This window comes from Falco peregrinus, chromosome Z (genome assembly GCF_023634155.1).
Source record: "Falco peregrinus isolate bFalPer1 chromosome Z, bFalPer1.pri, whole genome shotgun sequence".
Lineage (NCBI taxonomy): Eukaryota > Metazoa > Chordata > Aves > Falconiformes > Falconidae > Falco > Falco peregrinus.
The window spans coordinates 32,664,998-32,689,157 of NC_073739.1; the positions used below are offsets into that span (position 1 = coordinate 32,664,998).

General features: G+C 44.4%; 2 protein-coding genes across 3 annotated transcripts in view; one reads left to right on the forward strand and one right to left on the reverse strand.

Annotated features, from left to right (window-relative positions):
• PSD3 (pleckstrin and Sec7 domain containing 3) overlaps nucleotides 1–16,717 on the reverse strand; it is a 140,378-nt gene extending 123,661 nt beyond the window's left edge. Inside the window, exons 1-2 of the mRNA XM_055790658.1 lie at nucleotides 16,628–16,717; nucleotides 15,590–15,683 (exon numbers count right to left, since the gene is read on the reverse strand). The gene's annotated coding sequence lies outside the window, so the exon portion shown is untranslated. The remainder of the gene's footprint in view (nucleotides 1–15,589; nucleotides 15,684–16,627) is intronic.
• On the forward strand, nucleotides 16,716–23,764 carry NIPSNAP3A (nipsnap homolog 3A). Of its 2 annotated transcripts, none has more exons than XM_055790661.1 (6): nucleotides 16,716–17,176; nucleotides 18,312–18,519; nucleotides 20,423–20,584; nucleotides 22,095–22,244; nucleotides 22,622–22,708; nucleotides 22,819–23,764. In XM_055790661.1, exons 1-6 carry the CDS (start codon nucleotides 16,748–16,750, stop codon nucleotides 22,893–22,895), a joined length of 1,113 nt encoding a protein of 370 aa, XP_055646636.1. In that variant the 5' UTR covers nucleotides 16,716–16,747; the 3' UTR covers nucleotides 22,896–23,764. The 2 variants fall into 2 exon arrangements, with proteins under 2 accessions (XP_055646636.1, XP_055646637.1); XM_055790662.1 differs by lacking the exon at nucleotides 16,716–17,176 and adding an exon at nucleotides 17,580–17,998.
• Nucleotides 23,765–24,160: the final 396 nt, after the last annotated feature.

Sequence of the window (24,160 nt, forward strand, 5' to 3'; positions counted from 1 at the left end):
CTCATGGTATCACCCAGGAGACCTAATAAAAGCTCTTCAGGGTGAAGAACTCAAGGAAGAGTCCCAGCCAGGCTGAGGGTGGCCATGTTCTTCCCAAGCACCTCCAAAAGTGACAGAAAAGTAGTTTGTTATTCCTGGGCTGCCAGCTCCCAATGAGTTCTGCTCCTGCTGCTCCCCAGCACTAATGGTGCAGCCAAGCCATCTCTCTGGGTTAGGGAAAGCCCTCCATTCTACTTCTGACATGGAAGCAAGAGGCCAGGTCTTAAGAGTCCAGGATGCTCCAGCAATGGGGATGCCAACAGTGGAGGCAGGGAAAAGCAGATTTCAGCCAGTTCCCAGGAATTCAGTGTTGTTTCTATGGCTGGATCTGTGCTAGTGAGGAAGGTTTCTAGGGATCAAATCACCAAGACTCCTTCCCTTCTCCCAAACTGCCACATAAAGGGTAAAGGAGAGAATCACCAGTTGGTTTATTTGCAGTGTCATCCATATGACAAGGGGAAATTTGGCCTTTGGGAGGATATGAAGGAAGGGGCTTTTTCACTGCCTTCTAGCACAGAGCATAGATCACACCAGCATCATCAGCCCCAAAAGTCAATCTCATATGCATAGCTGCTCAGCTCTGTCCCAGAGGGTAAAGTACCTAACAGAAAAGCAAAGGAGGAATGTAAGGAAAGACAGACCTTCCTCTGAGACTGGAGCACCCAGCCATATGTTCATCAAGTCAACATTGCTTTGTTGAATCCTCTGCTTAAGCATGGTTACTTTTAAGGGTCTTCTTCTCGGAGCCTCATCTGCCCTAGACTCAGTGATTCCTCTGCTGCCCCTGCCTTGTGCCTGGGTATGGTAACCAGATGGATTCACTAGAAAAGTAGTCCATTTAGACTCCTAACCACAAGAAGAAAGAGTGTTTTGCATAAATATCAGCAGAGGTGTTCAAAAGTGCACTCAAACACACAGGTGAGGGGAGCATACTGTATCTGAGCAGAACAGAAATGCTCCAGGTGGTCTTTTCCTCTCCTGAATAACATATAAGATTCTATAGAATGGTATCCTTTCTAGGGAAATCTTAGCCAGTCTCACATAAGTCATTCTGATCTTGACCTCCAAAAGGAGGTGGCAAATACCACAACCGTATAGTATACCATGATCAAGGTAAGCATACATTTCAAGCCAAGATACTATGGCTTTGTGGTTTTGGCTTCCTTAGACACTGGCAACCTCCTGTAAAGTCCTCCTGTATGGTTTTCCCCTTTTCACATGTCTTCTTTCTCATGCTACAGATGGTTCAGACTGGACTGAGACTGCACACCAGATACCAAGCCAGTGAGAAGTGAGGGGAAGGGAACATTTATTCAGTGGCCTTTTTTGAAGGGAAGGGTAAATTGCAGCTTTTTACAGCACTACCAGGGCTGGGGAAACCTGAGTCAGAGGAGGACTGCCACAGCTACAACTATGGCTGCACTCACATGCAACAAGCAGCCTTCAGAGTGAAGCAGAAGTAGGGCACATCACCCCACTGTCCTCCCCAAAATGAAATCACTATGGCGTGCAACTGTGGCACATTCATACAGCAGCCACTACCCAAAATGCTGCAGCCAAAAAGGGAATCCACACCATTGAGAGGAAAAGTACTGACAAGATTGCTTCCTCTGCTTAAACAAAGCTGTAATGAGTGTGGGCAAGCAGCTGGACAAGACAGCTGCATGCATATCCTTCCCCAGGTCTCCCCAGGTAGCGAGCTTGCATCAGTCACAAATGACAAAAGGTGGAAGGTTAAATGATGACAATTAAGCACATTTCACTGGGACAGAGCAAGCCCTGCCACCATGAACAGATCGACACCGACTGTGGTCAGAAGCGGACGGTCCCCGCAGGCAGGTCTCTTGGCGGATTTTCTAAACAAAGGAAGATACCGTTTGTTTCCCAAGCAGAGAACAGGAGCCGAAGCCGAGAAGCCGCGATGCGGAGGTATCGTGTGTCCGGCTGGGGTGACAGCAGCGCCAGGCACCGTGCGGCGCAGCGCCACGGTAACAGCCACGGTGGCAGCAGGGAGGGCTGCGCTGCCGGGGGCGGGGGGGTACCGCGCTTTCTCCTTCTGCAGCCTGTTTTCTGGAGCACCCTGCCACGCAAGGCAACTGCACAGCCTCCTGGGCTAACATCAGCCTTGATGGTCATCTGAAGAGACGGAAAGCCTTAAGGGAGCAAGAGCCGCAGGGTGCCCGGGTGGTCAGAGCAAGGGAGGCATAGCCTTGCGTCAGATGGCAGGGAGTGTGTGCTGGTGTCAGCCACTGAAGCTGCGGGTAGAATACGGGCTGCCAGGGTGTTGTGGTTTAAGCCCAGCCAGCAACTAAGTACCACACAGCTGCTCACTCACACCCCGCCCCATACCAAGTGGGATGGGGAGGAGAACTGGAAAAAAGGTAAAACCCGTGGGCTGAGATAAGAACAGTTTAAGAGCTGAAATAAAGTAAAATATAATAATGGTACTAACAACAATAATAATAATGAAGAGGAGAGGGAGAGAGAGGAATAAAACCCAGGGGAAAAAAACCAATGTGATGCACAATACAATTACTCACCACCCACTGACCGATGCCCAGCCAGTCCGCAGGCAAGCTCCCCCCAGTTTATATACTGAGGATGATGTTCTGCAGTATGGAATATCCCTTTGTCTAGTTCAGGTCAGCTGTCCCAGCTCTGCTCCCTCCTGGCTTTTTGTGCACCTCCTCACTGGCAGAGCACAGGAAGAAACTGAAAAGTTCTTGACTTAGGGTAAACATTACTTAGCAACAACTAAAACATCAGTGTGTTATCAATATTATTCTCACACTAAATCCAAAACACAGCACTCTATCAACCATTAAGAAGAAAATAAACTCTATCCCAGCAGAAAACAAGATACAGCAGAAGACTCTTGTCCTGTCTTCTCCTGTAAATCTCCTAGTTTCCAGCTCCTCTCCAAAGCAGGACCCCAGACATCCTTGCAAATTCTTCCTCTCCCTCTTCCTAAATGTCACCATCAGCATGCATCTTCTGAACTTCCACCCTCTCATGTACCACCCCACTTCCTCACAACCAGCCACACTTCTTGCTCCTTACAGCCCTGGCCTCCTACAGCACTCAAATACAGACCCCAACACAGGAGCTCTCAGTCCCCCTGCCCCCCTGCTATATACTGCTGCTGCCCCTCCAGGGAAGTGTTCGTGCCCCACAGCTGTACATCCCCAGTCTCGTGCTCATTACCTCCCCAGCAATCCTTATCTTATTATTGCTGTTTCCCCAGCCAATTGTTCATTCCCACCCTGCCCCTGGCCAGGGACCAACCCGCTGCCAGTGACATGGGCACATAGACTCGACATTCAACATTACTCGAAGCAGAAGGAAAGCTGTAGGAAGTTCCCACCCACCCCACTCTCATTTCTGCCTGCTATCTGGAAGTTCTGCCGAATGCCACATCTAGCCAGGCCCACCCTGTGCAGACAGAATGCTCCACAGCCAAGAAGCATGTTTCCATTTTTCTTTTTTTTCCAACATTCCCCCCGCCACCCCCCCCCCCCCCCCCCAATTAATTGCTGCTGTCACCTTTGCTCCCCCCACCCTTCACCTCAGCCTTACTTTTCCACCAGCAACTGGATAAAATAGTTCCGGCCTGCTCCTGTGCTCTAGCCCTCAGCATTACTTTTCACAGTTTCCATACATCCTCCTCCGCACCCTAGATAACTGTGTACTAAGAGCCAGGCTAGCTGGTTATACAGCACCTATCCCTTTTCTTCCCCTTACTTCCAAGAAATCCTCACCCAGAATGTTAAAGGCATGAAATGGACAATACAATACTCTACAAGGGAGATCCAGTCTTCTGCAAAGTGGGTTTTATCTGAACAACTGAAGGTGTTGGTGGGCATTGCCTGTCATTTCCCACTCCCTATCACTCACCACCTCCATATGGATCCAGTGTCTACAGGTGACACAGATGTGCTGCTCCTGACTCCCTCAAATCCCAAAGTCCTTCTTTATTCTATTTCTGAAAGCTTGATCTTTTTTTTCCTTCAGCATCATACTGACTTTTTACAACTCCATTAAACTAGTTTTACAACTCTATAGCTATCTCAAGATCAAATCCAAGTCCAAATTCAGCCCCAGGGAAAAAGCTGCTCACTTCCACAAGTATATATTCCAATCCTTCACAATTCTTTTCCATTTATATTTTTATATTAGGATGTTAGATTTTTGATAGCTGTAGAAACAACATACTGTTTTCTTCCCTTTCCTTGACGTCAGAAAAAATTGTCTCCTGGCTTGAAGAGCTTGCTGGATTCCTGTTTTCTGAGAGAAGAAGATGAAGAGGTATGTATGGTGATGAAGTGATAACTATCTGAGACACCTGTGGGAGATACAGACTTGGTTCAAAGCCTGCTGGAGTCAATGGAAATCTATCACTGACTGCTTTGGCCTTTGGAGTCTCCCTTGGTTCTAAAAGCTTTAGGTTCTTCCCCAACTTTGCATTTCCAATGGCTGTCTTGAAAGTAAATTTTTAGTCTAATTCTGCTCCTGCTGAGCACATTCAACCTTTACTGCTTTGAGCAGCAGTGGCAAACAGTGAGCCAGAGCTAAGGATAAGGCTGTTGTGCAAGTGTTCTCAAGTGCAGGATGAACAATTCTTAATTACAGTTTTTCATACTGACAGACTTCTCTGAAGTCCAGGGCACACATGAATTAATCCTCCTACATCATATGTCAAAAAGGTAAACCCTAGCAATCTGATTTCTCAGGCAGAGAACTTAAATGACACATCAAGCCACATATGCGAGTGACTGCTACAGTCAATATGAAAAGGCTGCTCTTTGCATAGCAATAAACCAGATGTCTTTCAGCTTGGTGCCTCTCAGTCCATGGTTCAGTCCCACTGAAAACAGTCACATACATGAAATTAGGCAGGCACACAACTGGTTTATAAAACCAGGACTCAAATATCTCAGATTCACACTCACATTTTCAGGTGCTGGTCAAGTACAATGCTGAGGCGTGAGCTCCAGTGCATTTACCACATGCAAAGTGGCCACAAAACAGCCAGCCAGCCCAGCTGCCTCAGCGGTGAGCTTTACTGAACCGAGCCCTCAAGGAGAGCCTGAATTTTCCCAGGCTGCCAGAAGCTGAGCTATTGAATCTGGGTGGAAAAAGAAGAGAATGATGTTCCGAAGTACTCAGGTTTGTCCCTCCTTCCTCCTGCTTGAATGGGGAAGCACCTTTCAATCACAGAACTCAGATTAATGAATCTGACTTACATCTTGGATATGAGTTTGAGGGAATTATATGAGTTGGATGGGAGATTTTTGCCTCTTTTTGCTAGTCAGTATTTGTCAGTGTGTTAGCAGCTCCCCTAAAACCAACAGAAGATCACTGTTTTCTGTAGGTAAAATATAAAGGTTCAGCTCTTCCAAAGAACTCCTCATGTATCAGTTCTTGAGACACATCTATGGGGGGGCAGACAGATTTGCACTGGAGGTTACTAACAACCAAAAGAACAATGGAAAACCCCTCTACTTCCCATAATGGGAATGTGATTATTGCTAAAATAATTTGCTTAAATAATGGACTTGCTTAAGTAATGGCTTTCATCTCCAAAAAAAAAAATCAAATTCTGCAGGCTTATGATGACACAAAACGACTGTATCAGCTGGTGGCATGAGAAGAATCCTTTTTGCATTTTCTGCAGGAAATGCATTTTTTGGAATGCAGTGTGAACATTGCAAAGATCTTTGTATCAACACTACGAGCCTTGAGCCATAGAGCTGCACTTGATGCAGCCTGAGGATTTGCAGGTACCTCATGAAGGGTCTCTTCTGGGTATAAAACATTCAAACACATGGAAAGAAGCCTTGTGTTACGTGCACTGAGGTAAGTTGGCAAAATGAGATTGCCAAAGATCCTTTCTTTTTCTCTATAAAAATACATGTTTGAATTTAATAAAGCCAGAAGATCTCTGGGATCCAAGGGGTACTTTACAAAAATTGGCAGGGGTTGGGCATATACTCCAGCAAATTACTTTGGCTGATGTTTGTGGCTGGAGATCTATTAGAGGAAGGTAGTAGAAGTGAACAGATCAACATCATCAGTCTTAATGGCCACCACAAGCATGGGTTTTCCTATAGATCAGAGAACAGAAGGTGTTGGAGGTGGAAGTATGTACACCACACAACCTGTTAGCTATGCCTCAAGTCATATGGATATCTCATAGTCACCAAGTATGGATCTCAAGTCACCAAGATCTTCTCTAAAGATGGCAAGACAAGTCACCAGTCCAAAACTCCCCACATGGGCTGGAAAGATCCTTAGGCAATGGCATTATATAATTAAAATGATATTGCATTGACAGACTGGACAACTACGAGGAAAACTAACATCCTTGGAGTGGACTAAAGAATGAAAGCCATCCTGAAGATGAACATAGTGGAAGGCTTTCAAGGATCAGAGCATATTGCAGTAAATAGGGTACAGTACATACCACCTAAAACTATTGATGTAACTACTGTTTACCCTGTGGGACAGACCAAAATGCACAGAATGTTTTCTAAGCATTGCTTCTTACCCAGAAAGTGTCCAGTTCAATCTGAGTGGTATTTTTTTTAAAGGCTGATGTTTTACTATGAATCACACGACAAGGAGGCTAATAAAGGTGTCCTGGAAGGCAATACTTTGTACTGAGATTCTGCAGTTCCCCCCTTGCCATATTGTTCACCTTAGCTTCTCCCTCTAGTCCCAAAAGAAGGCACCATGAGAGATGGGGACCAGCCCGAGTCCTTCAGCCACGATCTTCATCTCTCGTGCCCACAGTCTCCTGAAGCAGTACTGGATCAATGAGGATTCAATCAGATCAGCCTGGGAAGGGGTTTTCTATTCAGTGTCCCCCCTCCAGGGAGTGTGCTGGATTTGGCCCCCTGGTTTTTGAGGTGCAGGCTTTCTCTTGGGTGCCTGACTTGGCCAACTCACAGGCAGCAACCATTTGATTAAACAATATTTGTTTTAGCCTGATTTTCTAAGAAAACAAAGCTTACAGGTTTAAGCTACCTGTTATCTGTTTGTTCATGTGTCTGCTTCCTGTAATATCTTTTGAACCAGTTAGCTAATTTCAAACAAAAGTAGGACAGAGGTCTCAGGGAAAAATAGGTTAATAGAAATCAGCAGTTTATTAATGCTTGTTCCAAGGGAAAGACGAGGAGATGCACATCCCTTTGGGCAGCAGTCAGCATTAGCAAGTGGTCCACTCACCTAGGCGCTTTTTTTGCCTGCCAGAGGTATCCACCAGGATACAAATGGGATATGGGAAATAATGAGAGAAATGCCTGAGGCAGGGCCAAAAGAGTGAAACCATAGGAATGGAAACCTCACAAAACACTGTACTTTCTGTTACCATTAGTGGAAGCTCCTTGTGATTCATGTGCCTTGCTAGTAGGCAAACAAGGCAGTAGTTTTCCTGGTGATTCAACACCAACAACACTGCTGGTCCCTTTGAAATTCTGCCAGCTCTAACTAGAGGACTCCTTCATTTTGTTTGCTGGCAGAGGGAAGACTTCCTGGTTACCAAAGGGTAACTTTGGTAAATGCACAGGCTACTGCCTCAACATCACAGACAGAGAAATTATGAAGAAAACAGCTGAATCAAGTTACAGTGTGGCATTTGCCATCGTCCACCCTTTCCTGAGTCTGTCGATCCCAGCAAGAACTTCCTTGTAGCGTACAGGGGGCAGAACTGAATTGCAATGTTTAATCCTGAGGCATCCCTGGTTGCTTTGGTAGTCACTCAAAATGCAGAAGGCTCTTGGGGGCTTTCAGTGACAAAGGAATGGCTCTTGGCAGTAGTTGCTTGTTATCAACACACTGTAAAAATCTCCAGGTATGTTACTTTCTCTAAATTGACATTATCTTAGACAAGATGTCTGGGGGAACCCAGAAAGCCAGCTAGTAAAAAATGTCTCAACAGTATTTAAACAGGAAAGAAAAGGCTACAAGCCATGTAGCATTTCAGAACTTGATGGCCATTAGGAGGGATGGTAATGCCTGAGTACATTATTCAGTGTTTGGTCCAAGTGTTAGCTTTTTACGAAATGCTTTTTTAATGGTTTTGTCCCCAACATGTCAAATAGTCCCTCAGAGCAGAGGGCAGACATCTGCCACATCCCTGTTGGCTACGGACTGGTTTCTTTACATTGTTTTTGCATTGCCCTTTCATGCTGCATGGACCCTGCGTGTCTCATGGACTGTTACTCCATGGTCAATATTCCACAGGTTAAAAATGCTAATCTAGCCCATACCATCTATTTGAATGCATGAACACCATTTTAGCCATTCCTATTATTTCCAGGCCTGGATATCCCACTTTCTCCCAGGCAATCTTTTCAAATGTTTCACTGTCTTAAGAAGTGGAAAATATCTAATCTAAATTTCCTGTAATTTCAGCCTTCTGCTTTTATCTTATCCACCATAGACAGAGAACAGATTACACCTTTCCCTCCTGAAGCACTCTTGCAATTACACGAGAAGGGATCATATGACCCCCAAGTTGCCTCTTCTCTAAATTACAACACTGGCTTTTGCTCCGCATTCCTGGTAAATGCTGTTGCCTGTGTAACTTATTTGTACTGAGATAGGCCTACCTGCCAGATAAAGCAAAAATGCAGCAGTCTACCTTCACATTAGAGCTGACCAGTGATTACTGCAGCTACCTGTCACCAAGCGTGAAGAAAATGTTCTGGGCTTATAGACCATACACTTTTGGGACCCAGAGCTAGAAATACTAGATTCAAACCCAAGTTCTGCTGCTGCCAGTTTGTCTGGTCCTAGGCAAATTGAATCCCAGTTCACAGTTCCTTCACTTAACAGAGAGGTCTAGAAAAAACAATTTGCTTAACTTAGCATAGCATGACCAAGGTAATGTAAGGTTGGAGATTTTGTAGATGTTGTAAATCAGGGGTCCTCACACTTTTTAACCAGGGGGCTGGTGCAGATGCAGTGGCAGGCAGCCATCTGCGGCTGCTTGGTTTCCCCCCCAACCCCCGGGGGGGGGGGGGGGGGGGGGGGGGCGAGCGGGTCTGTAAATACCGGGGGCCGGATTGAGGAGCCTGGGGGGCCGTATCCAGCCCGCGGGCCGTAGTTTGAGGACCCCTGTTGTAAAGTGGGGTGGAAGAGCTTACTGTTGTGACAGACTTCCATGTGGATAGGTGATCTCTCTTAGAAATTATTTTTTAAAGTTTGTTCTGAAATGCTGCAGGTGCCTTTAAAAATCAAAGTTCTTTGAAAGTGGCAACATACTGGGATATCAGTAGCTTCCAAGTAAATGTGGGGAAGTGCAGGCCTTCAGAATTCCAGGAATTCCATGGGTAAGTATTGATATTGGAAGCCCTCCAAATGAATGATTAAACCGATTTGCCGAACACTGCTGTGACTCACGGGTTTCCTGGTATCAAGCCATCTGAGCCTGCTGGAAGGATTCTCTCTACAGCAGGTGTATTCCTTCTCCCTAGGAGATAACAAGTATCAGAATGCTTTCTGTTTTAGGCTGGTCTTTTTATTTTTGTGTCACTCCAGGAAAGATCCACACGGAATCCCTCAGATGCTCACTGATAAAGACTTTTCCTCCAGACTGGAACTTTCTAGACAATCACTTTCCTTTAGTTATACTGGCCAGGAGATTCTGTATCAAAGCTTCGTACAGAGTTTCATAGGCGTCCTAATTTACAAAGAGAAGGATTTGAGTTGTTCTGGTTTTAATACATTGAATTACAAGAGTGATCTCTATGCAGTAACAATCACAGAGAGCAGCATTTCAGAGCATTTTCTGAAGTAGTGTAGTCATATTAAAAGGCACTAATGTTGCTTGCTTTTACTTTTTTTGAAAGAATGAGTCCCACATGGGTAGAAGTAAGCAAGCAAAAAGAAGCCTCTATATTTTTGTAAAAGCGAGTGGCACTGGTGTAAGTTACAATCTCCAGATGAGCTGAGCCCACTTGCAAACATTCTTCGCTTTATACGTCCACTTAATTCATATCTATCTACCTGCTTATTCAGGCACTACAGTCACTCCTGTGTAGTAGCAGGAGCACTGCGGTGTACCTCATAGCCCTTGCTGCCTAGTACCATTCTAGGGATTGCTCTGAGCAGCACAGTGGCAGAACTTGCTTGTTATGCTCCTGGCCTCCATCCTCTTAGCCCACCAGTTTGTTTAACTGAGCTATACCCTGCTCAGCACGTTCAACCTGTGTTAACCATAGCTCACTCGAAGGTAGATGAAGTAGTCCAGCCTTTAGCTGTGCTCATTGCACCAGGATTCAGACTGGAAGGACAGAAATGATGGTGACACCATGACAGACATATATGCAGAGGTAGCTGACAAGCAATGCTGCAAATATCCCTTATGTAATTAGCACAGACCTGCAGCTCATTACCCTAAAGAGCAGCAGTGCCTCCTGAATTTTGGAAGACATTGTATAACAGAGAAACAACTCATCTCGCAGTACCAAGAAAAGCAAGTTTTCTAGGGCTTGAGGGAAGAGCAGCTAAGGCAGAAACAGAGGCTTATTATCAGTACTCATTTCAATGCAACTCCAGGCAAAGGAAGCCTTGAAAGAGGTTATTTACAGAGACTGAAAGAAGGAACAACTTTTCCAGGCAAGTGAGACAAGACTGTTTTTCTACAGGAAAGAGATGTTTATCTAAGCAACGCATCAATAATAAGGAGAGGTGAGTTGGTAACAATCTTGCTTAGAAATCTCACTCATTATTTTGGGCTTTTCATTGATGACAAGTCCTCCAGGATTTTTGATCCCAAACTCAGGAGCTGAATTAGGGCAGAAGAGCTTGCTCACAACAAAAGAGCAACAAGACTTGCTGCCTTTAACCCCAAAGAGGCCAAGCACAGCCACCACAGAGTTCCTTTTATTAACCCAGCTACTGTGACTTCAGCTGCAGGCTGTGTGGGTCAATGTCATAAGTAGTATTACTGGTATCATATTAGGTCACAGATAAAGAACAAAATAGCTAGAAATACATGTTTACTATGTGCCAGCATTGGTGGTTATCCACCCAGGTTAACAACGCCCACAGTAAATGGGCAATGCTCTCCTTCCACATTGGGCATTGTAGGGTCAGACGAAGCAGGGCAGCGTGGGGAAAAGGAGCTAGCCCATCAGTCAGGCACAAGCACAACAACAGCATGAGGGCATGCACTCGTATGAGAGTGGCCCACATGTTTTCATCTTGAATCCAAGGTGGGAGAGGGTAAAAGAAGTGACCCAAGAAAGGGAAGTGGTCCCTACTAGCCTCCTCGGCTTTCATATGCCTGCCCAGGACCATGTCTTTTCTCTATCTCTGGGCTGGCTTGGCATGGGACTGCAAGAAAGAAGGTGCTTTCTCCAGGTAGCTCTCTTGTGTTGGACTCCATCTACCTTCATATAAATCTGATGCAATTTGTACTTCTGCTTGTCTCCTCTATCACATAAGGCCTCAGACAGGTTAGGAGGCACAGTATTGTTCCATCCTCAGCTGAAATCATCCTGCATTTCTCCAAGTTAAACATGTCTAGGTATGTGTGTAGAAGATCCAGAAAATACCTGCCCAAGGATTGGTGGAGTGGCCCTCCACTGGAAAGACTGATCTCTGCCATCTGGCTTTATCCGCTTTCTTACTAGAGAAGTTAGAGCCTGCCTTAAAGCAATACTTGGCTCCCGTCTTATACTCGCTTCTCTCCAGGCAAACCTGGGTTCAGAACACAAGTGCAACCTTGGCTAAATCCTAGGGAATATTTTACTCTGCACCTGCAGAAGAGAGCTTATTGTATACAGAAAAGAGAAGCAAAGAAGAGAAGGCTGTAGAGAATTTTAACTTAGGAAAGACGGTCTCTGTGTTTTATCAACAACCTTTCAGGTGTTAATTTTTCTGGGGAAAATGTTAAGTGAGCTACTTGGTACCTGTGAAGTAAGGAGTCAAGCAAGCTAGATCTTCCTCCTTGTAAACCTTCATCTGCATACTTAATGGTGTCTCCTTTCCATGCACTTTGTAGCACAGACCTCCCAGTTCCTAGCTACATTGTTCTTGAAATAGCCACAGTGGCAGAAGCTACCTTACGTCATCCCGTCTGTGAAAACATGCAAGCAGAGCATTCATTTTTACCTAACTAACTAAGAAGGGATTGACTAAAAGGAGTATTTTACTCTTGAATTTTAAAAATACCATTCACAAAGCCCAGGTAGATATTCTGAGAGAAACAACTGCAATTACAGTGGCCAAGTAATAAGCACAAGCAATTAATAGAGGCTTTTAGTACTTTAAATATAGTATTTATGGCCTGTTGACAGGAAAGATTTTTTTGAGGTTTGGAATAAAACCATTTTACTATACAAAAATGTTTGGAGGATTTCAGTGTGTGTTATCTTTGACATGTCCCTGGAATCATTGTGGAATCATGAAACCATTACAGATTTCCCGGGGGGAGGAGGGGGGAGAGAGAGGAAAAATCTTTTCAGCAAGCTTCTAAGAAACATGCCCTCTAAAAAAGAACAGGGAACACATCTGAGTGTTCTTTTGGACTTAATTTAAATAGACATAGTCATCTGTTAGCCCATTTGCGCTACAGCAACTTGCAAGATGAGTCGAGAATGTTTTGGTACAGTAAAATTCACCTCCTCTTAGTGCTGATACAAACAATGACATAAAGTGTTATGATGTCAGACATCTGGCCTAAATGTTTTTTAAAATCAAGCAGCGTGAAGCAGCTCTCCAGCTCCCTTCCAGATAGCCATAAGCACCTGCTCTGCTCTTTTTCTTGTTGCTTGGTGATTGGTAGGACATCTGAATGCAACCCTGGTACAAGCATGTCCTCAGGCCCTGGCTACAAAGAATGCTAACGTGACCAACCACCAGTAAACAGAGACAACACTGGTTCTTATAGGTATTCTCACCAGTGCCACACAATAAATATTTACATACAATGCACAAGGCAGATTGTTTTCGTGAGTACTGGCTAGGAAAAACAGGGAAGAAAATACCAAGTTTGACAAGCTGTTATTCAGATTTCATATGGAGCAGCTGAAAGAATAGAAACCAAAGGATATTTACATATTCTGGCCTACTGGGAACATACCAAGAGGATGCATTACATTCAGGGATACTGCCTTGTCCGCAAACCAGGAAACCCTTTGTGGCTTGCTTACCCAGCAGCAGAACTAGAGCGAGGAAGGGCAGCACTGAGCACGAGAGATTTGTGAAAAAAATACAGTGGAAACCTAGTGTATTACACAAGCTTGTTGCACACTGTTCTCAAGCCTACCAATGGCACTGCACTATGTAAAAAAAATCCTACCACCATTCAAAATAAGAGGTGAGTTACACCCTCTTGTTTGCCTTTCTGAGGAAGGCATTTAAGCTGAAGGATTTATGGAGAAATAGAAGGAAATTTCCTTCATACAATAGGAAGCTGAAAATTGTGATTCACAAAGGGACACATGCCCCCTAGCAAAGGAGCAGGTACTGTGCTCTCTCATTTTCCAAAATTCTGAGTCACTTCCTCTGTGTTTAAGCAAACATCACAAATGAACTTTAAGCTGCTCTTGCAAGCATTAAGTCTTTTGGTACAGATGGTTACCTTTCTTTCATTATCACCACCTCCACTTACAGCACAAGGAAATAAAAAATCCTATCCAGTGCTTGCCCACATTCACAAGTTGCATACAGATCAGATTAAATGTGGTTCTTGTTTCATGGGAAAATGAAAATGGATGAAAATGTTGTATGCAGGGAGTACAACATATAAATGCACTAATGCACACAAATTGCTTTCTTGCATTTTGCCTCCATGGAGCTTTGCCTTCCATTAGTAACAAAAGTTTTTAATAAACCATTTCAGCTCAGGCAGTCACAGACACATAAACTGAAAATTTAATTTCATTCATCAATTCAGTACCAAAATTAAAACTTCCCAGCAAGAAGCATTACCTACTATAATTTCTTCTACAAGACCAGCACTGTCATCCCCAAACCATTTGTGAATTGTTAAATTTATGTCTATCTAGCACAGGCCTTCTTTACCATTCTGTGAATTGGTAGACGAGCCTGCAAGTGGCAGACAAGAGCTGGAGGTACAACCCTCTCACTTCACCAGTGACTGCCACATCCACACGGAAAGAAGGATATACCCCTGGACTTCTAGAAGAACATGAATGAGAAAATACTACAGGGTATGGTGAAATCAAGTTCCAGTAAAAAACATGCAGAGCTGAAACAACAGCTTTCTCAATTAATTTCTTAGCCACTTCCTTAGCTGCACTTGCAAGAAGTTTTCTCAAATTTTGCCTTATAATTTGCTGAATTGTTTCAGGGGATCATTTCAGGCCTTCCCTAAGTTCCAGTGTAGTTTGCTGTAAGTTTTAGCTCTGCACTGTGTTGAACTGGTTTTGGTTGAAGGATAACTCAGAACATTTAAATGGTCTGATTGTGTTGTGCAAGGTATACTTTGTGTATGTTAAGCTGACAAGTTTAGGCTGTAATCAAAGAAGTACACAGCCATGCTTTGAGCAAAGACACTCTGGAACAATTAGGCCTTAAAGAGAGAGTTAATAAGGATACTCTGATGGTGCACTGCCAACTTGGCAACAAGACTCAAGGTCCTTAACTGAAGTACCCTCATGATAATACTAAAAATCACACCCCTAGGTCAAGAAGGCTCTTGCCCAGGTGAAGACCCCTCCCCTGAGCATGCATGACAGTAGAAACAGTTGTGCAAGCTTATTAGAATTATATTCAAATTACTAACCAATCGGTGTAATGAGGATGGGCTTGGAAACTTACTAGTTCTGCAGTTTTTGTGTATAAATATACTGCAGGAAGTCCCATGTGGTGGGCTTGCTTTGTGGAATACCACCTAGCCCCCAGCTTTGTGCAAACCTAAAATATATAAGCAATGTATCCCCAAGTGTGTGAAAATTGATTTATTGCACACCGGGCCATGAATATGCTTTTTCGACAATATTTGGATCAAATACAGAAACGACATTCACCTTTCTACTCCCTGACTACACAAAATAAATATAAAATCAAAGTCTCTTCTCAGGTTAGCAAGAACAAAACCTTAGTGATACACAAATTATTTACTTCAAAGAAAAGCAGGAAAAAAAAATGAAAACCAGAGGATGTTGATCAACCCTTACAAATAGTTAACAAGACATGACCCTGGGGGAAGGAATAGACACCATAAATGTCAAGCTAAGAAACAAAAAGGTGAGCTCAAGGAGAACCAAATGGTTCATAAGACCAAACAGAAAATTACTTGAACTATGTGTGAACTATCTTAACTAGCATAGTAAAAACCCTCTAGCAAAGAAGGCCCCCTACTGACAATGCCTCTGCCCCACAAAACAGGTGTGGTGAAAAGAAATAGCGCTGTGCCTTTAAATGGAGACTCAGCTGGTAAGAACCAGTAAGAAATAATTGCAAACACTTGTTCAAAGTGTATAAAATGTTTCACCAGGTGTTAGAGGGGTGCTAGCTTTGTGGATTCACCACCTAGCACCCATCTCTGCACAGAGGTGCCATTAACATGTACCTTAGCTCTGCGCGTAGATCAGCTCTTGCACACTGGGTGAAGAACCAGATTTGGGATGACTACTCAGTTCAAATCCTGCCTTGTGTGATCATTCCTGATGAGAAAGCAAGCACAACAAAAGTTCAAACAGAAATAACAGCTTTTAAAAATGTCAAGGAATATTCCAGCACAACATGGCTGTGAACATTACATAATCCATATAATAAGATAAGTAATGGAGAACCTTAAATATTTTGGTGTGTGCCATCTCATTCCCGGCCTTCAGCTGCAATACAATTTGTCTGCAAGGGAGAACACCCCCCCCCCCCCCCCCCCCATGTTACACCAATCTTAAACTGGCAATAACTGCATCAATCATCACACTTCAGGTGTTCTGCTGCTGTAGAAACTATGAGAATTATTCAGGCCATATTGCAAGAACACTTTAGCACGTATCATGCTCGGTTCTTCTGATATAAAAAAATGTAACCAAGAGTACCACTTGCACATTAAAATACAATATATATATATATACAGTGCAGATGCTTCATTCTTTCCACATCACTCTTTAATGTGTTTCTTAGAACTACTTTTTTAATCTCAATTTATACAATCCTTCTTTAACAAAGAGAAATGTTGTCCATAATTGTGAGGAAAAAGCCTGAAAGCTCTACAGGCATGAATCCATAATTTCTCTCTTCATCTTAATTCCATGCTGAGGCCCTCAAAATCAATTAGTCAGGGTGGAGGAAGATAGGCACTGCCCCCATTAAGAGGAATCGTGAGAGACATTGCCTTGCTAATTTAGATAGTCTTCCACAAACCATCTTTTGCTAGAAGCTGATTTACTCCCATAGGTAAAACCCTGGATACACTGACACCAGCGGAAATTTTATCTTTACGGTTTTTTTGGCCACTATTTAATTCTGCAAAGGTATACAGTCTCAGCCATCACAAAATCCCACCCCTAGGCAACCGTGTGACAGCGGGGACTGTGCAGTCGGGCATACAGATGTAAGGGGGTGACACTGCCTGGCACCGTGCACCCCTGGCACGCACCTTGGATTTACCCAGAAGACCACCACAGAGACAAACCACGGGGCTTTCTTCAGGAGGAGGGTGTGGGTGGGGAGTTTGTATCCATGCAACCTCAAGTCTGATCCCGCGAATGATGCGGAAATGCTGCGCGGCAGGCGATTCACAGTGATTTGCGCCGGGGCAGCCCGTGAGGGGCGAGCAGTGCTAGACAGCCTGGGTACTGCTTTGCTGTGTTCAGGCCGGGCGCTGGGGCAGAGCGAGCCCGCGGCACCGGCACGGAGCGAGCCAGCATCTCCCCGCACCGTGCGCACCCCGCCCCCAGCGGGAACAATCCCCGGCGTTACGCCCCCTGCGCTGCGGTTCGCTCTGCCGCCGGCCCACGCAGCGGGGCGGGCCGGGCCGGGCCGGGCCGGAGGTGGCCCCACCGCCCGGCGCGGCTCAGCGGCCGCCCCGCTCCCCGCCCCCGGCAGCTGGCGCCGCACTCGCCCGCCTCCCGCCATGCTGCTCCCAGGGGCGCTCCGCCGGCCCCTTGCCGCCGCCCGCCTGGCCCGGGCCTGGGCCCGCCCTGAGGTAACGGCCGCGGCGCGGCGGGGGCAGCCAAGCGCGGGGCGGGGCGCGGCGGCGGTGCTGGCGTCAGGGCGGGGTTGGGGGCCGCAGGGGTGCGGTTTGGGTGAGGGGTGAGGGGCTGGGGCGGCCCGGGGCTGGGGCGTGCCGTGCCGCTGGGGCTGAGGCTGGGGCCGTGCCGTGCCGTGCCGTGGCGTTGGGGCCGTGCCGTGCCGTGGCGTTGGGGCCGTGCCGTGGCGTTGGGGCCGTGCCGTGGCGTTGGGGCCGTGCCGTGCCGTGCCGTGCCCTGCCGCGCCGTGCGTGCCACTGCTGGTGCCTGTGAAGCGAGAGGTGGCCCAAACCGGCCCGGCAGCCGCCGCTGTGCAAACGCAGGGCTGGCCCTGGGCCTTAATTTTTCTAGTTGTGTCCGAGGGCTGGGCAGCGTGTCGCAGGCTGCTGAGGCAGTGGCAAAAGCCGGCAAACTGTGGGGCTTCTGCAGGGTTTTATGTTCTGTTAATGGAAAAATTGTGCTTGAGCAGCCTTTGGGAGCAGCTGTGAAGGGCGAGGATGCAGGCTTTAGCCATCTTGTGCTGGAAGGAATTGACCTTTTCCCAGGCATTTTCTTTTACTCTCTTTTGCCAGCAATACGTGATTTGCTGATACTGGTGTAAGGGTTGTGACCAGAAAACAGACGGCAGTGGTTTGAGTTGGTTGCACAAGGGCAATGCAGGCAGGTGCTGACGTTGCCTCTGCTTGGGTGGCATCAGCAGCCTCTCCTTTGAATAACGCGTCCAGCCGACTCTCTTTTCATTGCTCTGACTTTTTGCACCCTGCCACTGGCTTCCTGAGGTATGAGAAAAAGAAAATCCTGATTTGTTTTTATGAGCTGTTAATTAAACAATTGAGTGTGACAGGTAAAAGACACATCACAGCCTGTTGCGCAGCCGGAAGGAGTCGCAGCAAAGGATGCACGTGGGAACTATTCCTGACCGAAAAAGTCACAGGATGGTTTTGTAGTGGAGATCATGAAGTACCCCCTTTCCCAGCCACCAGTAAAAAAATCCATTGATAGCATCCCACTGTTTTAGAAAACTCCAGAAATTAGACAGAAGACAGTTTTCTGGCTTGAGAATTAGTTATTTTTCTTAATATTTTCTCTCAGGTACTTGCATTCCTTGCTACAGGGCCCAGACAAAATAATAGCATTTTCTATGAAATTCGCACGTATGATATTAAGCCATCGAAGATGAAGGAGTTTGTGGAAATGGCCAACAAGTACTTTCACCTTCGCACAGCTCACTCAGAGCTGGTGGGAATCTGGTCTGCGGAGCTGGGAGCGATGAATAAGGTGGTCCACATTTGGAAGTATGGTATGCTCAGTATCCCTTTACACCACTCTGCTGTCTTTCTCTGCTCCCTTTCTTCTAGGTAAGAAGGTGAAAAGAATGCTTACTGGGTTGTTATTTGTTCCTCTTACTGTAAGAAAATTAAAAAAAAATTAAAATATTCCTTTACTGATTACGAAAAGAATGCTGCAGAGGCTGTTAGGTCAATTTTGACATGCTGGGATGAGAGAATTACAGCCATTCTTAAACAGCAATCTCAGAACAGGTGTAACAGAGGAACTGCGGTAGTGCTTGCTTGGTTCATGGTAAGTGTTTTTAACATAGGGCCAGTTCCCGAACTGCAGGTGTTTTCACAATTTCAAAATGGATGGAGAAAAAGTTGAGAACTCCTTAATAAGATAATACACATAAGTGCAGGCAATCTATATGTAGTCTGTGTATGTTGGTATGCATGTATAATTTTCAAATTTTAGTTCAGTGTACCAGTCACTCTCCTAAAACAATGAGCGTGCAGTTTGCATGCTTGAACTTCTGCAGCTGGACTGTGCTGAGAATGGGAAGCCATTCCACCAGCTCAGACTCCCCAGGCGCAAGAAGCGTGGTTGCTCCTTTAGTCTTGGTAGCGACAGGCTTCCTGCAGTATAATCAGCTTTTTATGTTGTTGGAGTTGGTGCTGACCGGGAAGGTGCTGGTGAGCCAAGAACTGCTACAATTACGCAAAAAACTAGGTGTGCTGGCTGTGCTCTTTGTGGAGCCCAAGGGAACTGGATACTCTGGTTAGGGGGAGGTGGGAAGGCACTCCCAACACAGTTTCTTTGTATACTTGCTGCAGTCCAGGGTAGAATGCAGACAGAGAATTTTGTTTTCTGAAGTCCTCGGTCTGCATGTCGAAATCCAGCATGGTCACAGTACCTGTTCAGAATAAAGTGGCACACTTTTTGTCCTGGAGGGTTAAAGGGACCAGCCATTTGTTGACAGGAATATTACGAGTTTACATGCATCTGTGGTTAATAAATCGTCCTGCTTCTCAGAACATTTTAGCCTTAGCTGTTACTTCTTGTCTCTTAAAAAAAACAAAACCCCTCTGTTTTCAATGATCTGTGAGAAACTTTCAAAATGCAAAATTAAGGAAAAACCTGTAATTTTCATTTTCTAATGTTGTTTACATGTGTAAGTTACAATACCAGTTCTCCTTGATTCATCAAATCCCTGCTTATATTTTTTTAGTAGGCCCAAGATCCCGGTATTTCTTAAGGTTCTTCCCCTTCTCAGATGTTGTTTTTTTCTCTTGTATTATTGAAAGCTGTCTGCATAAACGTACTGCTTAAGATGCCACTGCAGCCTAACCATTTGAAATTTAGACACTCTTAATTCAGTGATTTTGTTTTTAATTAAGAAAAAAAAAAAAGGAAGAAAGGTTTAGATTTTGGGCATTTAATAACTTTCATGTGGCTGAACAAAGGAACATTACTTTTACACTTGTAATTTTGATGTCATTTTGTACAAGGCAAAATTCATATTTTTCTTAATTTTCTCTTGCTAGGATAATATTCCTTCTGAATTTTCTTTTCCACTTCCTTATCCACTGTGCTTTCTCTGAATCTCTTTATGCTTGGTAACTGTTGCCACATCCAGTAGTTCCTGTGGATGCCATCTATGAACTTTTCTTAACAGTAACATTGCTTAACATATTTTAACTTTTTAATAAACTTTATTAGAAAATTTGGTTTGGCTTGAAACCATTTAAATCTGACAGCTAAAGCAAAGATTTTTGCAGAATTTAAAGGAAACACTGTTGAAAAATACTGATTTAAAAACATAAGTGCAGCTTACCTCCTTGTAATTACACATTTTGAGTCTGTTGTGACATTAAGAGCATTTTTTTCATAGTTTTTTTTTCCAATTTTTTTTTTTTCCTGTCTTACAGATAATTTTGCTCACAGAACAGCGGTCCGGCATGCACTAGCCAATGACAAAGACTGGCAGGGAAAATTCATCTCCCCAGTTCTCCCCTTGATAGAAAAGCAGCACAATGAGGTTGCTTATTTGGTACCCTGGTGTCAACTTGGGAAGCCTCTAAAAGAAGGGGGTGAGCTTCTCTTCTCTTTTGCTGATTAAAATTACTGATGCTGATGGACTAATAAAAAGTGGCTTAAAGTTTAAGCCAGGTATTACGTGGCTTTATAACCCTTCATGTAACAAGTGCATGTACATGTCATGTGGAAAAGGTGACGTAACACAGCTGAGGGACAAAGTTTTTAAGAAGGATTTTACACTAACATCAATTACTAAATAGAGCCCTGATCATTAAAGTTGTAAAGAGGTGTGTGAACTGGTAAATGAACACACAAAATGGCAGTGCTGTAGTCAGAGCAGTCATCCCAGACTTGCTTTGGCCATCCATCAGTGAGAAGACATTCCCTGGAGACAGTAAGGACAAAGATGGCTCTCTTTCACAGAGGTTTTTCTCTTTTAGTGATTTGCTTTGATGTTACAGTTCTTTTGCATAATGCTTTTAAGGAAAACAAAACCTTTTAAAGATACATGCAAGTCTAGCATACTTTGTATGTATCATATAACAGGTGTAAATGTTATGTCCTTACGCATTTTAAATCTCTGTATAGCACATGTGGTATTAATAGTATTGACTGTTCCCAGATTTGTGAATGTTTGGAGGCTCGGTTGCATGAAGTGACATTAAACGAGCCTTGCTTTAGCCCTTAGCATGTGCATACGTACAGTAAACTTTGTTCTTTATTTCACTGTGATTCTGAATTTTCTGCTGTTACAATTGAATCTGAAAACAGTCTGGTTTTCTCAGAAGACTGGAGAGCTGACTTTTCAAACACTTCATTTCCATTTTAGTTTATCTCCAGCCCATTGTTGGAGGATGAGACCAGGCATACATTGCCATATGGCAAATGTCTAGCTTTTAAGTGTCAAGAATTGTGATCTAGAGTAACTGCCTGAATAGAAAGGAGATGGATAATGTGTCTTGTAGCAGGACTGAAGTTTTTCAGCAAATCATGCCATTTGTCTACAAACAAGGGTGATTTTCCCACAGAGCAGAGATGCTAAGCTAGCCCTGGTCTGTTGGTTATGCCTTCAGATCTCACTGTGACCAATTACCAGGAATCAAAGGTGTTTATAATGTCATAAACCACTTCATCACCAGTCTTGGAAAAGGACACCTTGCATTGTTCAATCAGCCATCCAAAGCCCACAAACATGTATGATTATTTGTAATTTCTGCAAAGTAGTCTGAATCTCCCCCAATTTCCAGGCAACACTGAAAATTGCTAAGTTGGGCTTTGTGTGAAGCTTTCTGAAACTCATGGTCCCGGTTTAACTTTTGCATTTAAACTTGAATTAGCCACAGTTAGCAAGCTGCTTGCTTGTGCTCTTGTGAGCCCCTGGAAGCTGTGAGATACCGTGCATGCTGGGATGAAGGGCCAGTTCCGTGTCCTGCTGAGCCCAAATTGTGAGGAATTGCAGTAATGGTTTCACAATAAATACATCATAGCCGTGACACACTGTTTGAGAACCGGCATATTAATTTGTATGTCCTTCCTTGAGGTTGTCTTTGCCTTTTCTTCCAGGCGTATATGAATGGGTTACTTTCCAGATGAAGCCTGGTGGGCCAGCATTGTGGGGTGAAGCATTTCGAGCTGCAGTCAATGCTCACATCAACACAGGCTACACCAAGCTGATTGGTGTTTTCCACACAGAGTATGGATTACTTAACACAGGTACTACTCAGTTTTTGCTACAGACTTTAGCATGGCAAGGGACAGAAGGAGAGGGGCAAGCCCTTGTCCTGGATGAGGATTGGCTGGCTTGATGAAATTGTTGGTGTGGATCACCAAAGTACTGTAAACAGTCCTTGAACCCAGCTTTGTGTATTGGGTTATAGGCTTAAGCCAGGTGCTGCTATGTTCAAAGTCTCTCAGATTCGATGTTAAAAGAGTCAAACCTTTTAAAGGCTCAGTAAAGGATCACCCACCACTTACTTGCCTGGCATCTTAAATGCAAGGCACCTTAACAGGTGAAGGCAGACTGCTAGGACTTACAGTACATGTTCTATTGCAGCGTAACAGTATTCAGCTGACTGTTTGTACTCTCTTAGTCCACGTGATGTGGTGGAATGAGAGCCCAGATCACCGGGCAGCGGGAAGGCACAGTGCCCATGAAGATGCCAGAGTGGTAGCAGCTGGTAAGACATGATGGATCCAGAGAACACAATAGTGTTACCTGCATGTATGCTGTGAAAAGTATTATTTCTCATTGGGTTACTGTCTTAATTAAGTATGTATTTAATTTCAGTGCGGGACAGTGTCAGATTCTTGGCCTCCCAGCAAAATGTGCTCCTGATTCCTCTGCAATGCTCGCCGCTGAAGTAACCTTCTTCTAATGGATGTAACCTATGGCAGAAAGGCCAGGATGGAAGTGCTGTCAGCAGGTGCCATCAGGTGGACATGTGATGTCATGAACAGAGCTGTTCTTCAATTTACAAGAAATGGGTACAAAATGCTGACCATTAGCAATGTAAATCAGTAAAATTTGGAAGCCTGATAGCAACTGCTAAACAGAAGTTTATGGTGAAGTTCCTACACCCCCAGGAAAAAGAACTCTAGCAGTATCACTTATGGCAAGAACCACGCTGCACCTGTCTTTAACACATCAGTTCTTAAAACTTTTCTTCATAGCTAGATCACTTCTCTAACCTAGTAAGTTAAGTGTTCTTTTCCAGTGGTACAGCTCAGAGCTGGTATCGTTTTCATAACATACTTTGGTGATGCTCCTAATTATCACATTTTCGGTATTGTGTGCTGGTTTAAGAAGGAACGTCCCCATGTATCTGTTACTCAGTTACGCTTTAATCAGACTTCTCATTCGAATGCTTTGAATTAATTCTGAGTAATGTAAACCATCCAGGTGGCTAGAATTGCACCTAGGAGGTGCTGCAGTGGAGCTGGTCAGGTAGTGTGTTACGAAATCTGCCATGAGATGAGCATTTATTCTCTGTCTTGTAGTTTGCTTCATCCCTTTCCCTTTTTGTTCAGTAAAAACTTCCTCAAAACTGTGGATTACATAATGCTTTGCCTTAGGTATTTTAATACTTGTTTAGAGTGCTGAAGTCGGTTAGCCCTTCTTGTTCGATTGTGTAGTCAAACACACCTTACATTACACCTACAAACAGATGCTTACATTCTTTGAAATACTCTTTGCCAGACTGTTAAAAAACAAATAAATTTGTATAAAGCATGAATTTTTAGTGTTTACTGCGGCGAATGAAGAGACGGGACGCAGCTTGATGCAAGCAAAAGTCGGTTTATTGTACAGAAGCACGAGTTTATATACACTTTCAGAAGCTGCGTGTTTTAAACAGTTTGGTTCTTGAAGCTAAGCCTTGCATACTAGGCAATCCCCGATTGGTGGTTAACTACCATCAATTAACAGCAAGGTGTTACCTTTCCTTGGCACCATCCGTTCCTCTTTCCCTTATCTTCTCTCAGCATGACTCATCCTGCTGACTGTTATCTATTCACACTCCTTGTCCTCCCAGGGTTTGTGGCCTACAAGCTCGAGCACATTCCTTTCAGCTAACAGGGAGGGTCCTGATTTCCAGGCCCCCTCCCGCAGTTTACATCTTAAGCTCTTACTC